The sequence below is a fragment of the Spodoptera frugiperda genome, chromosome 1 (assembly GCF_023101765.2).
Source record: "Spodoptera frugiperda isolate SF20-4 chromosome 1, AGI-APGP_CSIRO_Sfru_2.0, whole genome shotgun sequence".
Classification (NCBI taxonomy): domain Eukaryota; kingdom Metazoa; phylum Arthropoda; class Insecta; order Lepidoptera; family Noctuidae; genus Spodoptera; species Spodoptera frugiperda.
In genome coordinates this window covers 13,573,604-13,588,311 of record NC_064212.1, presented here as the reverse complement: position 1 = coordinate 13,588,311, position 14,708 = coordinate 13,573,604, and the positions used below count along the sequence as shown (strand labels likewise).

At 40.4% G+C, this 14,708-nt stretch overlaps 1 protein-coding gene across 1 annotated transcript; it reads left to right on the top strand.

Moving 5' to 3' along the window:
- The first annotated feature begins 61 nt into the window (after positions 1–61).
- On the top strand, positions 62–13,182 carry LOC118273420 (cilia- and flagella-associated protein 43). The gene is made up of 31 exons (XM_035590384.2): positions 62–228; positions 2,596–2,759; positions 3,057–3,155; positions 3,290–3,452; positions 3,595–3,808; positions 4,006–4,137; positions 4,518–4,711; positions 4,787–4,889; positions 5,031–5,282; positions 5,390–5,525; positions 5,594–5,757; positions 5,855–6,008; positions 6,352–6,579; positions 7,166–7,377; positions 7,490–7,636; positions 7,757–7,932; positions 8,066–8,273; positions 8,649–8,769; positions 8,863–8,981; positions 9,063–9,230; positions 9,321–9,494; positions 9,644–9,771; positions 9,915–10,109; positions 10,315–10,440; positions 10,637–10,742; positions 10,816–10,974; positions 11,411–11,524; positions 11,609–11,752; positions 12,240–12,392; positions 12,484–12,620; positions 12,987–13,182. Exons 1-31 carry the CDS (start codon positions 188–190, stop codon positions 13,123–13,125), a joined length of 4,770 nt encoding a protein of 1,589 aa, XP_035446277.2. The 5' UTR covers positions 62–187; the 3' UTR covers positions 13,126–13,182.
- Positions 13,183–14,708: the final 1,526 nt, after the last annotated feature.

The window sequence follows — 14,708 nt, the reverse complement described above, 5'->3', positions numbered from 1 at the left end:
AATTAATCAAACACAATGTGATACTGTGTTTCACACAGTAAGCATAGTATATTTTTGTTGCTAAGATACAACAATTTGTTATTTTAATAGGTGAAATATTTTCCATATATAATAAAAGTACTCTGTGATTATAAGCAAAATAGATAAAAGAAACTGTTGTAAGTTTCAATAATTACAAATTTACATAATGCCTGACGAAGTTGATGATGCTTATGAACCAAAAGTAAGGTAAGATATACTTCCTATTTTTAAATAGGTAATGAACTGCTTGATTTTTTTATATTTAAGTTTCTAATCTAAATTTATTACTTTTATTAGTATTTTTTAACAATATTTGAAGAAGCCACTAGGAGACGTATATTTTTTTTAATAAAAAGAATTTCAGCTCTAACATTCATTTCTAAATCTGCATTTTGCCCTTTAACATTTTTATCATACATTTATGTAGTATGGTTAAAGGTAATTTGCGCAAATGTAACGGAACGTTGAAAGGGAGCTCAATGAATAAGAGGCCCTTTGTGAGTCATTCATAAAATACCTACCTACCTACATTATAAACGCTTCCCATCAATTAAACCGTTTAACGCTTCTTTTGTAAAAGGTTTTAATAATTTCCGAAATACAAAAGCTGACATTTAGGTTTTGTATTTTGTTTTTTTACCATTGACTGGGTCTGGGCGTACTTTCCGAGATACCTACCTATCTAGTTGTGTCTAGGTAGGTACTTTGCCAGACATAGGCCTCTCACCCAGTGGCGTAGCGTAGTGGGGGCGGCGGGGGCGGCCCGCCCCGGGCGGCACTTTTTAGGGGGCGGCAAAATTAAACAATAAATAATAAAAATATTTTGTAAATATTTCAACCATTTTATATTTTTTTCGCAACTAGAGATCGGAGGAAGTAGTGATAGTGGGGATGGAATCTTTAACGAGTGGTCCTGCCCCGAGAGGGAACCTTTAGACAGAGTCGACTGTACAAATTTGGACCGATTAAAATGAGCTTACTCTTTAGGCGTAGTCCTGAAATCATGGAAGACGGCCTTGGTCCACCCGATCCCTAAAAAAGGTGATCGAACAGATCCGTCCAACTACAGATAGCCATAACTTCCCTCTTCTCGAAAATAATGGAGTCCATTATCAACTACCAGCTCTTGCGGTACCTAGAGGATCACCAGCTACTCAGTGACCAACAATTTTTACGGTTTTCGTAAAGGTCGGTCGGCTGGGGATCTTCTGGTTTACCTGACACACCGTTGGGCACAGGCGATCGAATCTAAGGGGGAAGCGTTGGTAGTTAGCTTGGACTTGGCGAAAGCCTTGGACCGGGTTTGGCTTAAGCGCTTCTTTCGAAGCTTCCTTCCTATGGGCTTCCCGAGAATTGTGCGAATGGGTCTCCTGCTTCCTTACAGACAGAAGCATTAAGTTCGTTGTCGACGGGGAATGCTCCGACTCTCTGTAAACGCAGGTGTCCCTCAAGGCTGTGTGCTATCACCTACCTTGTTACTCCTCCATATCAATGATATGTTGCAAATCAGCGGCATTCATTGTTATGCGGATGACAGTACAGGTGATGCCTATTATACCGGCCGCTCTAACATTTCTCGGGAAAACGTCAACGAGAACCGAAACAGACTTGTGTCTGAAATCGAGACTTCTTTGCGGAGAATCTCAGATCACCCTACTAAGACGCAGGTCTGCGTGTTTACCGTTAAAAAACTACCGTTGTTCGTTTTACCTCAGTTTCAACAGTATCCCCTCTGACTGCCTCAGCCGGTATTGGAAATCATCATATGACTTTTCCCGCCTTTGGCGAGGCGAGAGGGTGTACACGCTTACCTACTGACTAAAAACCACCACGTCTCTACTCCTGCTCTTCGAGCCGGAGCCCCGGTATTGGAATTGGGATACTTGGCATCAACATTTCGAGCGACTTCCAGTTCCGTGGCCATCTAGAGGATAAGGCTAAATTAGCCTCGAAAAAGCTAGGTGTGCTCAACAGATAAGCATTTCACTCCAGTCGCCTGCTTCTATAGGTGATTTCCAGAGATCCAAAAATGGAATACAAAGTACATCTCTGGACCGCGTTCAGCGGCGTTTGTTGAGCGTGGAAATTTCAAACCGACTTGAAACACTTTGGGTAGAGACGTAGCATTTTCTATCGCCTATACCACGGGGAGTGCTCTGATTCATGACTGTTCTTGCCGAAAAGTTCTCTATTATGAATGTATGTAATGTATAGTATACATTAAATTAAAATATCTAAATAAGGGGCGGCAAAATTATCGCCCCGGGCGGCCGATGGACACTTGAAACCTCTCAAATGGCAGGCGCCATAACTGCAGTAATGGTTGGCGCGGTGGCTGGGCAACCGGCTGCCGTGCAACGTGTAGCGGGTTCGATTCCCGCACGGGGCAACTCTTTGTGTGATCCACAAACTGTTGTTTGGGGTCTGGGTGTCATTTGTATGTTCGTAAACAAACCCCCGATACTGGAGAAAATCCTAGTGTGGGCAATGTTTTTTAAAAAGAAAAGAAAGAAGAATGAAAGACGTAACTGGTTCTTAATTTCTCAGATACCTTGTTAATACTATGATTTCCAGATGGGTCAACCCACAACGGCTAGACTTAATGACGTTTATCGGCAAGGAGGTGTTCGTGGTGGCCCACGACATATACATAATTATATTCAATTACAAGACCAACACCGAGATGGTGTATGTCGCTAACAACCAGGAAAGAGGAGATGGAGTCGACGTATTGGGTGGTGAGTAATCAAGAAGATTGTGATAAGTAGATAATTTGAACCAGGCGTTTCGAAGGTCGAGCCGGCCCATTCGTGCCGAAGCATGGCTCTCCCACACTTGCTTGTTCTCAATAGTCCAATAAAACTAATGAGCTTTATAATAGTGGTGGCTCAAAGGTTTAAGAAGCCTGCCCATAAAGTGGTTAAAAATAATAAATGTAAATATGGGGAACCGTTCACCGATCACCACCACCGTATTTATCTGAAGAACCGCTGGAAGAAAATGTACATTGTTTACCAGCATTGGTAACTTTCCAGGTCACCGCTCCTACATGTTCGCCTTCGCGGAGAAGGTGCGGTATCCTAGGGTATTTATCATCGCGTATCCATCACTCTCTGTGGTTGCAGAATTAAAAGGTGAGCTCTAATATTAAGTTCTTATACTACTAGTTACTTCGATTCGGAAATAAGACTTATTTTACTAATTTAGGATTAGTCCTAACGCTGATTAGTCAACGTTATATTCTCTTTGGCTTTATCATTGTTTTTAGACATGGATGTAAACAGATACAAAGGTATCTGCATGATGGAAAGTGACCTGATCGCCACGTTCACTGGTTTCCCCAATTACCTGGTGAATGTGTGGTGTTGGCGCACCAACCAACGTCTGCTCAGCATACCGACAGGCGTCTACAGGCGCAAGCAGATCTTCATGTGAGTATGTTGGAAAATGGGGTTCACTTAGTTCTAAAACAACCGAATGTAGGATTGAATAAGGTTTACTCATTCCCATAAGTAGGTACCAGCTTTATTATTAGTGCCACTTGCAGTACTATAGCTAATTGTTGTGAACCAGGGCCAGCCGTACGCATATGCTTATTGGCCAATGCTGGGGCGAAGGCGTGAACGTATGGGAGGTGGCTCGATGCTATAAGAAATGCTTCATGTTACGGCGGAAGATTGTGGCGGTTGGTGGCTGGGACGCCGCGGAACAACCACTGATGGCAGGCATCTGTTGGAGCCTCGAGGGCCAGCTGTACTCCATCGACTGTAAAGCTAACTTATATGGTGTAAGTATAATTTTTATTGTAACAATACTCTGAGATAAGGTGCATTCAGATTGACCGGTCTGGAAGACATTATTCAGCTGTGGACCTAATGATGAAGGTGTATCTTACTTAGTGGCCTGCCCACCTACTTACAAAATAAATAACTAGACAATGCATTAGACAAATATCTACCCAACTCTTCTATCTTATTCTTACAGCTGGCGTCTGATGGTGTAGCGCTAGTGAAGACATTAGAATGGTCAGACGACAAAATTGAAGGAAACCGTCAAACCCATATTTGCGCATTTCTTAACGGTTTACTGTTTTATGGGCCCGACGACAACTTACGGGTAAGGAATCTTTACATAAGAAACGTGTTTCTCTGTGGGATCAGTTTTAAACTAAGAGGGCTAGAAGAAGATCCTTAGTTAGGTACTTGTACTTGCTGTCTACTTACGCTTGTACTACTTACGCTTTTGTCTCATGGGGCTGGGTCTAAGCAAGGACCCCAACTCCCAGTTTTTTAAGGGGGGAAAATCATCCAGTGACTTTTCTCACCTTGGGCGAGGCGAGAGGGAACGTTAGACTTTCGAGCCGGAGCCCCGATAAACCCGCTAGGTGGTCCGCAGCTCCGGATACCCCAACTCCTACTTAGAACGATTTTTGTAGTACCTACTACCTACCTACAGTTAAATGAAACTATTATCTAATTTATTGAGTAATTCATCAGTTTCTTCGGAAAGAAGTGGAGGGGAAGTCTTGGAAGGTTGAATGGACGCACGTTCCTATGGACGTAGTAGTTCGTCTAGTGAGTAATGCATTCTGCGACATGGTGACCATGTGGACCAGCAGTGGCTTCGTGTACAAAATCACCGCAGACGCTGAAGACAAAATTGAAGTTAATTTATTCACTGTTAAACAAAGGTAGGTACTGATAGCTCAGCTGCATTATTGTGTGTAAGTTGTAGTAGTGTAAGTAATACCTTTTATTATTTTAAGGAACATTAAGAAAATACAGCTGATTGCTCCTGATTTCAAGCATTTGGTCATGATGAATGATAATGCCATTATAAGCATATACGAATTGTATGACCAGAAACTGGTAAGTAAAGAAACTTTCTTTTAAATACGCTCTTTTTTGTATGTACACATAAAGATTATGAGTTAGGTACCGATACATAATAGAATCACTTGTCTTTAAAACAGTGTAAAGCTGGATTTACACCTGTTGTGTGTTTTTCAGATCTTCATGAAAGCTGTTAAAGCCTTAGATGTTTCGTTTAAAGCAAGTCCTGTAGATCCACTTATAGCAATATTCGGCGAGGTGAACGGTAACTACGGTATTGCCCTTCAAACCTTCGAACCTGAAACAGGATTGAAGAAACAGAGCCGCATGTGCCTGACGCACCAGATCGTGTCCAGAGTAGCGTTTTCGGAATGTGGCCGGTTCCTAGTGGCCGCAGCTATGTCTGCAGGACACATCTTTATTTTTAAGGTAATCAATCACTTGACTGATCTATCTGTCGAGTTAAAATGTAAACGTCCATCAGTTCTTTGACTTTGATATCAACTAAACTTGCGGTACTATCTTGTATGATGCAGGTTAGCACAGACTACAAGCTGAACTTGATGCGGTACACGGAGTTCGGACGGGGGCTGGCAGACTGCTTCCTTATGCAAGTCGGTGCAACCATGAGATGCTTCAGTCTCGTACTATTCTCAGAGAAATATAGCATTGGTGCGTATAAAGCACACATCGGTTATACAGAGTTTAAGAAGCATTCTATCATTACTTTCCCATTCTAGGCGAGCGCATAATCTGTGTAAACGCAGAAACAGGCAAAGACAACAAGTTTGCGGGTAAGATGCAGGGGCCGTACTCTAAACTGCTGCCACTCAGCACCAAGGATACCATGATCGCCATCCCGCATCTCAGCAGGCAGATGCATATACTCAGACTCAATGGTGATGTAAGGAACATTACACTGGCTATACTAGAAACTTATACCTACTCTTAAAATGTATATGTACTACTACCAAAAAATAACACACAATTTGTTAATTTAGAAAGGAGTAACGGTGTCTGTGAAGATGGGTCCAATCATCGAATCTGGGCACGATATAAAGCAATTTAGTGGGTTCAGAGGCGCCAACACTCTGATGACATTTGGCTACGATGGCACCGTTATACTCAGATCACCTGAAGCTCCAGTAAAATACGGTGAGCCCCCCTCTTTTTTTATAAGTACTTAGTAAGACATTTCTGATAAATATGTTCCGAAGCGTCGATGCCTAAATAAAACCTCTCAACAGAAGATGTAGTGACGAATTGAACGAAATATTAGACGCTAGAACAAACGAGCGAAGTGTGTATAGTGTGAATTTATGAAGAAGTGAGTACAAGGTGCGCTAGGTAGACGTACACACGTCGGCCAAATAAAAGCTGAAAAACCTAAAGCACTTTAGGGACTTAAGTTGCTAATGTCCACTGAATTTCAGATGTATCCGAGCAGTAAAATCACCAGCAGCTTTCGTATAGTTCACCCACATTATTTTGTTTGCAGACCTAAAGCTGATAGTAACTCATCGGTACGAATACGGCGTTAAAAGTGCTGTGGTGGATGAGCATGGCGATTTCTTAATACATTTGGCCGTAGGCGGCACTATGGCTTGTACTTTCCTGCGCAAACGCGACCAGGGGTTTTCCGAGTTTGCACATACCGCGCCCTCCGACGCCACCTGCAAAACCGACGACAGAGCCAACATCATCAGTATTATACACTATAATGAGAGTAAGTGATCTTTGTCATTATAAAATGATAAGCGAAAGCGTGAAGTCATAAAATAGGTTTCAAGCGTCAAGCACTAATCTTTAGGAAATATAAGCATCGCCTAGTGAGTACTATAAAGATAGATATTGAGTTACCTACCTACTTTAATATACAATGTGATAGGGGCGAGACTTCTAACCCGTTAAGGCTGAGTTCTACACCTTATTTTATGGACAAAAGTCGGGGGTCGAAGTGGTCGAATCCCCTAAAAGTTATGGCTATTTTAATATTTTTTTACTTTTTTTGATATCAAAGGTTGTATGCGTCGTAGAAACAAAAAAAAAACAACAAACGGTAGCTAATAACCTTGGCTAACTAATTCATTACTTTTTTCATATGTTTGATAATGTTTTGGTGAGAAAAAAAATCATTTGTGAATTATTTTTACCGAAAAAATCACTATTTTTCAATATTTTCAATTAGGGGTTCAACCCCCCATATTATTTTTTTTTGTCGATAAAATTAGATGTAGTACTCAGCCTTAACGGGTTAGAAGTCTCGCCCCTATCACATTGTATAAACTCATGTAAAAAATATTTTTCCCCAGAAAATTACTTAGACATTCAAGAAATTAAGAAAGTCAACGAAGAGGCTATGGACTACAAACGCCAACGCGAAGAGGTGGTCAAGGTGTTCGAGGTACTACAGAGCAAGCTGGTGGAACTCCTGGAAGAGAACATAAATGAGCGGCCGCTGCATCAGCTGTCGTTGTCGGAGTTCAATCTACACCAGGAAGCAAAGAAAGAGAGACTTAAAGCGGTAAGAAACTTCAAAAACCTTCATGAAATATACCGACAGATATTTGGTCAACATTGCCGAAATAGGTATTTAAATATCTATGCCTAATTCAATATGTATCTATACCTTGCAGGCTGAAAAGGAGCGTGAAGAAATAAGGTTACACACAGAGGCTCGTATTAGAGCACAAGACAAAGTGACAGCCTGGATCAAACAGACCTGTTGGGACACCATACAAACACCGAGGATCAAGCTCTTCGCGATATTCAGTCATTACCATGTAAATACACTATGATATAGACTATGTTATCAGAGCATTACATAACTCTGTAGCAGTGACAAAACTGCGCACTGTGTTATAACGTAAAAAAGGTTTATTCCTCGGTTCCTTCATACTTAGGTGGAGAACTTTGCAATGCTGCCATCACAGCGCGAAACATGGGCAGAATTACAGCAGATTGAAGCGCTCCGCTCAATCGAGATGGAGAACGACTCGGACTTGTTTCGGCCCTGGCTGGAACAAACTACCGTCGAGCCTCCCACTGACTCAGCAGTAATAGTACCTGTTGCCCCAAGGTCAGTCAGAGCACCAATACACTTTCGGTTTTCAAAAATTTATTTTTATACACTCTGTGATAATTTTATTAACTATTTGTTAACTAATGAAAGGTCACATCTGCAAATTATTCATTTAATTTTGTATATGCAGCATTTCTACACACGCGGAATCCATGGCCTCGTTTCGCGATAACCGAATGGAAGGCGATGAGGACGATGTAGCCGTCGACGTGGTGGCGGAGCCCTACGTCTTGTCGGGGACCAACACACATCGCTTTGTGTCTATCCCACACTTCATGATCCCGCAGATGGAAGCCTACAGCTTCTTACAGATGAACTGGCTTTATCATATTGTGCAGGCAAGTTCTGATTTTTGGATAAATATCGATGAGTCTACCGAGGTTAAGTCACAGTAACCATTGCAGGTTACAGCCTTAAAGTGCAATTTGGAGATCAAATCCATTTATTTATTTATTTAAATAGAACGGCTGAAGCCAATTACACTATTTAACTTATAACAAATTTTAACTCAGTCATGCATCCTTCTCACAAAAATTCAAACATTCTGACATTATCATCTTCCATTCATCCATAAACACATCAAGATCTGTGTTTGAGTTCAGGAGAGCATTAATGGCGGCTACTGTGCGTGGAATAGGCGACAAGTAAAATAGGAAAAGCATTTAAAATAGCACGCAGTTCATTTGATCTAACTCTTCTTCTCTTCGCAACAGCTTAACACGCAGAACATGCGGATGTGGTTCAACAAGCAATTCGAAGAGCTGATGCAACTGAAGAAAAGAGAAGTGGCACTCGTTGCTGAGAGAAACGACAGATTGCGTTTCATTATCGAAGGTTTTTCTTTCTAATTTTATTACAGTTAAATCTAAACAGAATTTCTGTTTAAATACACGTTGTCAAGACGATATAACTTAAACATTTTTACAGAATTGAACAAATTATCTGACTTGCGAGGCAGCTTTCATCATTTGAAAATAGAAATCAAAGATCCGCAGTGGAGACAGGAGGAACATGTGGAAAAACTTATCAAAGTAGAACCTGAAGAGGTAGAGCATTCAAATAGTCATTCATCTCTAAATTTATAAAATCAGGGGTGGTTCTTAATTGACCTCATTTTGTTTGTGTAGTGTTCTATCGAGCCGTACATCAGCCCGAGTCAAATCGTGATCGTGCCTCCAGACCCGGGCCCAAAGGACGATTTTCGCGAAAGAGCTCTAATAGAGATGATGGATGGTGTGCTAGAGAAGTTATGGCACGAGGAAATCAAGAAACCTATTCCAATGCCGCAATGCATGGTCATAACATTTTAAATTTACTTACTTACTTTTATTAAGGTTTAAAGGTTGGTTAATCATAATGTCGATTTTACCCATTTCGTCTTACAGTTGGACAAAGATCCGGAGAACTTTAACGAAGAAGATTTAAGGCAGGTATTTGATTATGAAGCGAAAGTGAAATTCCGAAATGAAGAGAGGGATAAATACCGCAAAATGCTGCATGCTGAGTACGCTAAGTTGTCACAAGTGCTCAACGAAGGAATCGTCAAGTTCAATCAGAAGGTACTTACCGATTATATGAAGGGATACTTAAACTTGGTGTATCCATTTCTCGACTTAAGAACTAAAGCCCTACATTTGATCAAATTAACCAGTTTAGTTCCAAAGAATTTCTAGAAGTGTAGTCGTAGCAACTTTTTTACTTTTAATAGGTTCGAGATACGTGGCTAACAAAAATCAAAGTGGATTCTGTTATTGGTCAAGAGAATCTCAATCTGATGCGCCTGCGCAGAACGAACCTGGACCGAATTGTAATGTCGGAAATAATAGAAGATATCAGGTATAAATTCAATTTCTACAGTGTGAAGAAAACATAAATACTTAATAATTGTAAAATTTTACCTTTCACCCATTTTCGTCTTTTAAGACGCGCCTATTTGGTAATTGATGTGGTACCTAATTGTTCATTGTTTTAAACTTTAGAGACCATATAGCACTATATGAACGGCAGTTGGAGGAGTTGAATGCTGAATTTCAAGCGATACAGGACCAGAGCCTCGATTGCCAGGCTGCGTACGAAGCTCTCACGGCTAAGGATAGACAGATGGACAAGACTTTTAAAAACCACTTCTCTGATATATCGCCCATCATAGTTGACCAGGCTTATAAGTTTTTTAAGTAAGTTTTTGAGCTGGTAAATATATCTTTAGAACAATGAGAGACAGTAGAGCAAAATAAATGGCTGTGACATACGGACGGACGGACGGACAGACAGACACGACGAATCTATAAGGGTTCCGTTTTTTTGCCATTTGGCTATGGAACCCTAGAAAGAACTGTCGAAGCTATCCTTGTACTGACATCAAGTACATTATGACCTTAGGAGGCGTCCGAAGTGGCACCAGCGTGTGACGATGATACCAGTGGTGCTGTACGAGCTCGCGTTGGCAGTAGCGACTGGAACCAAGCCTCCCCTATTGCACCCTGACTGCTTCGACTACTTCAAAGGGTGAGTACGTCACAAAGTATTATGAGTCATAACTTAAGGTTTCTCTGCTTAACGCCATTCCTTGTAAGACCCTCGAATTGATCTCGGGAATTTGTACCTACTTGTACTTAGCAGTAGTTGCGACATCTCGCAGAACGATTTAATCAATGAGATAAAAGCTTTCTAACAAAACTCTTGTTATCCATGATCATTATAGAATGGAGCAGTTGGACCAGATCAGCAATATGCCAACGGTGATGGACGAACACATGTGGGCCACTATGTGCAAGCTGCGTAGAGCCAAAACTGAGAACGAAATTCGAGTAAGAGAGCCTACTTATTACTATTTTTTCTAATCGTTAACCGAAATTCCCACTTACTAATATTTATCCTTAGATGAGAGCCCTCATTCAGGAGATGACGTACGTAGACAGCGCCATTAGCGCGTGGAACAAGGCGATTCAGGCCCGACGGACTTTCCTCGTGACGGCTCAGAGTAAGGTCGCACAGCATCGAGAGACAGTGGAGTTGGAAGCCAGGAACAAAACCGTTCAGGTATTTCTTACTCATATTATACTTAGCTGCCTCATTGGTAAAGCAAAAGGTCTCTGGTCCTCATTGGTAAAGCAAAAGTGGTGAAAAATGGGTGTACATTGTACAGTGGTATTACGTGCCATAATGTGCACCTGTACGATACGATACGAGATTATACTTAGCGTCCGTGTATTAATTGGAGTGTTCAATGTTCTGCTAAGCTATTCTGTAACTATCAATTCGAACTTTCGAAGTGAGCTCGCTCGATCGCATTTTCGCCCGTCGTTAGTCGAGATTATTCTCACAACCAATGACATAGTTTCTCGATCGCCTTCTCTTTGATATTTTCTTATCGTAGCAGCTGTAGATCAGTAAATAGGGCGGTTATAGGTGACTTGTATTTTTCTATCCTTCTAATATGACTAAAACTTGTATTTTTCTTTGATTGGATTTCCAGCTGGTGCTGCCAGCGGGACAAGTGGAGATCATAACAACAGGACACATAGAAGACTTTGATGATGCCACACTTATTCCCAAAGTGGACATCGAGACTATTAACAATCTCATACTGGTAACGAATTGGTCCTTAAACGATATCTACATGTTTTAAGCCTTGCTATATTTAATTTCTTCTCGTAATAATTTATATCATCAGAAAGTTGGTGCTATGAAGTTGCGTATGATGCGCAAACAAATGGAGTTCCGTAAGGGCATTCTAGCCAAGGAATGGGAGCACGCACAGATGCTAATGAAACTGCGACATATGAAACAGGAGCTGTACTCCTACCAGCGACTGAAGGTGATTACAAAACGGATACATTTCGGAAAGTAGGAGCCAGCGGAAATTGACTCCGTTTGGCAGAGAATAGACACGCCTGGGTTTTGGTAGCGTTGAACTTTACCAAGTTGGCGTCACCCCAATCGGAGACCGCCTTCAAGGACGAGTTCAACCGTTCGACCATGGATTCATCGGACACATACCTTTCAACAACTGTGCTGTCATCTGCATACCCAAAGATACCGGGCTTAAGCAGGATAAATCTTCTCTAATTCTCAGAAAGTTGGTGCTATGAAGTTGCGTATGATGCGCAAACAAATGTCTAACTCATTCCTTTCTAAATTATTCGCGGACGGTAGCAATATGTCACTTATACAGGAATACAGCTCAAAATTACTATGAACCCCATAATATTTTAGTATATCTGTCTAACTGATTCCTTTTTAAATTGTTCGCCAACTAGCGAATTTATATCCTACTAAACCTAGATAAATTGCTAATTGTTCAGATTCCAAAAGAACTGCAGCTGTACTTAAAAAACAAAGAGCTGGGTTACACGGATGAGCAGGACTACGTGAAGATGGAGAAGGAGAATGAAGCTTCCAAGTTGGCTGTCAACAAGATACTCAACGAACAAATTCATAGGACCGGAGAAATTGAGGTGAAAGACCAAATAACTAAAGAAAGTACCTAAACATGATTTTATTTACGTCATTATACTTATAAGACGTTGGTCAAATATTATGTTTCAGGTAAAGTTAATGAACATGGAAGCTGCAGCTGAAAAGATTGAGAAGTTGATAACGAATCTTAACGTGAAGGTGTCCGAAAAGAGACTTAATGAAGATGCCTTGGAGCCGATAAGACAACGACGGGTGTACAAAAAAAGGTCGGTAGTTTCTAAGATACTTGTTGATACTCGTAGACCGGATCATCGCTTACCATCAACCGAGATAGCGGCCAAACGCCGCCCAGCTTAATACTTAAAAAAAGTATCACCTGATGGAAAGCAATCTGCGTCGCGCATGGATATGTATGTCATGTCAAGGAAAACCAGAAGAGTTACTACATTTAGCACTTCTTATCATAGTTGGGCTATTGCAAACGTGCGAACAGTTACGTAAAAAAAATGTGACTATCCTGCACAACTGCCATAAGTGTGAGCAAGAAATCTGATAAAAATGACTTATATGAGAGTTTGCCCGTTTGTAACAGCCCAACTGTAGCTACTTATCCTTAATCCACTTGCTCACAGGATGGAGACCCTGGTAATGCGCAGCCGTCTGATCAGAGACGTGCAGGCCAATCACTGCACCATCGTGATGCTGCAGACGGAACTGGAACTCCTCCGCCTCAAGACCTACCCCACTCTTGCCAGTTTTCGCACTTATTAACAAACATTCTTTATTATTTATTGTTATTTAAATACTGATAAACTTAGTTATAGATGTTTTTTTCGTGTATGTTGTTAGTTTTACTATTTATTTAATTTAATTATGGAATTGAAATATATTTAATGGAGTTAGTATTACCTACTTAGATTACTTTAACTTGTAATTGAAGCACAATAAATTATGAACAATATCAATTGACTTTAACTTTTCAAATAGTTGCTAAAGATTGTGTTATAAAAAATGCAGGTGAAAAATGAAACACGAAAACTGCTGATTACAAAACTTTTATTTTCCATAAACAAATCTACAGTTACTGATAAAATACAATTCAATAATTAATTAAAAGTTCGATACAGCTCAACATTTATAGAAAACGTAAGAAATTCGCCTAGTTGTGATCCGTACAGAAAGTCCTTCCATTTCTATCACAAAATGGCGGAGACTTGTGTCTCGAATCAGGAATATTTCTGTAATGTTCGGAGACATCAAAGCCGTTGTAATGCGCGTACGCAATAACGATGTACAGTCGTTGACAATGTTCGTTCCTTGATTTAGAACTGTAAGATTTCACGCAGGAATGTAGTAAGGTATGGGTACTAGCATCTATAATATTATCCAACAGCGTAATTAGAACCTGTAAGATGTTCAATTTTACTAATTGATAAAGAATCTGTAGGAACGATCAAAGTTGTAGTTGTAGACGACTGTACCTGCGTACACAATGAAATTTTCATAAAAAAGTAGAAGTTAGGCCACAATTTCGATTTTTTTATAATTTTTATCACACAATTTTATATTTTAACATCACAATTTATATTATTTGCCAATTTTCATTAAAAATAATATTGTTTTATCACGAATCGTTACAAAATCTTTTTTTTTAGTTTTTTCTGGCTTGAGAATTGTATCAAACTGCGAATGGCGAAGACACTTGAAATGTTCCAACAAAACCGTTCTCAGAACTACGAACTAGAAAGAAGACTATTTCTTATGGGATAGGGCGGCAACCGAGCATGATTCAGGTCCGGTTTGGGTCACCTGATGGTCGCAATCGAGGCCGCTCATGGACACTCGCAATACCAGTGCAGTTACAAGAGTGGTGCCTTTTGGGGGATTAAACATTTAAGGATTGGCTATAGACTATTTTAATCTGTTGCTACTTGTAAGCTAATCTAAGTCCAATGTCCTTTTCCTGCAACATTCCAAGCGCGGAAACTTTAAAACTACAACTGTGCGCGTTAAACTATTATTACAAAGGTACAAAGAGTATTAAACAGTACATTACTATATTGATATTTTAGTAAAATGTAGATATGTAAGTACGGGGAGGGGACTTGAAAGATTATGTATGGGAATACTACACTAGGTTTACCGACATTCATTCACCATCACCAGCTATGGGTCCATAGGTTTGCAGCATTTAGTATTTGATGCTCGATTAATACCTATACGAAGTCCATTGATAGCAGTTAATAAGCTGCATGTTTTTCAACCCCCAATTTATCCTCGCTCAGAGGGAATGAATGTGGTTTTTGTCATGTCCAGGTTTAAAATTGTGTCGTATCTATTTGGTACAGTAATGA

Bases quoted from the DNA above. Each gene is read 5' to 3' on its own strand.
- LOC118273420 (XM_035590384.2), top strand. From the start codon at position 188: ATGCCTGACGAAGTTGATGATGCTTATGAACCAAAAGTAAG. The intron at 3,453-3,594 runs GTGAGTATGTTG...GTTGTGAACCAG, and splicing joins AGGCGCAAGCAGATCTTCAT to GGCCAGCCGTACGCATATGC. The intron at 4,712-4,786 runs GTAGGTACTGAT...TATTATTTTAAG, and splicing joins TTATTCACTGTTAAACAAAG to GAACATTAAGAAAATACAGC.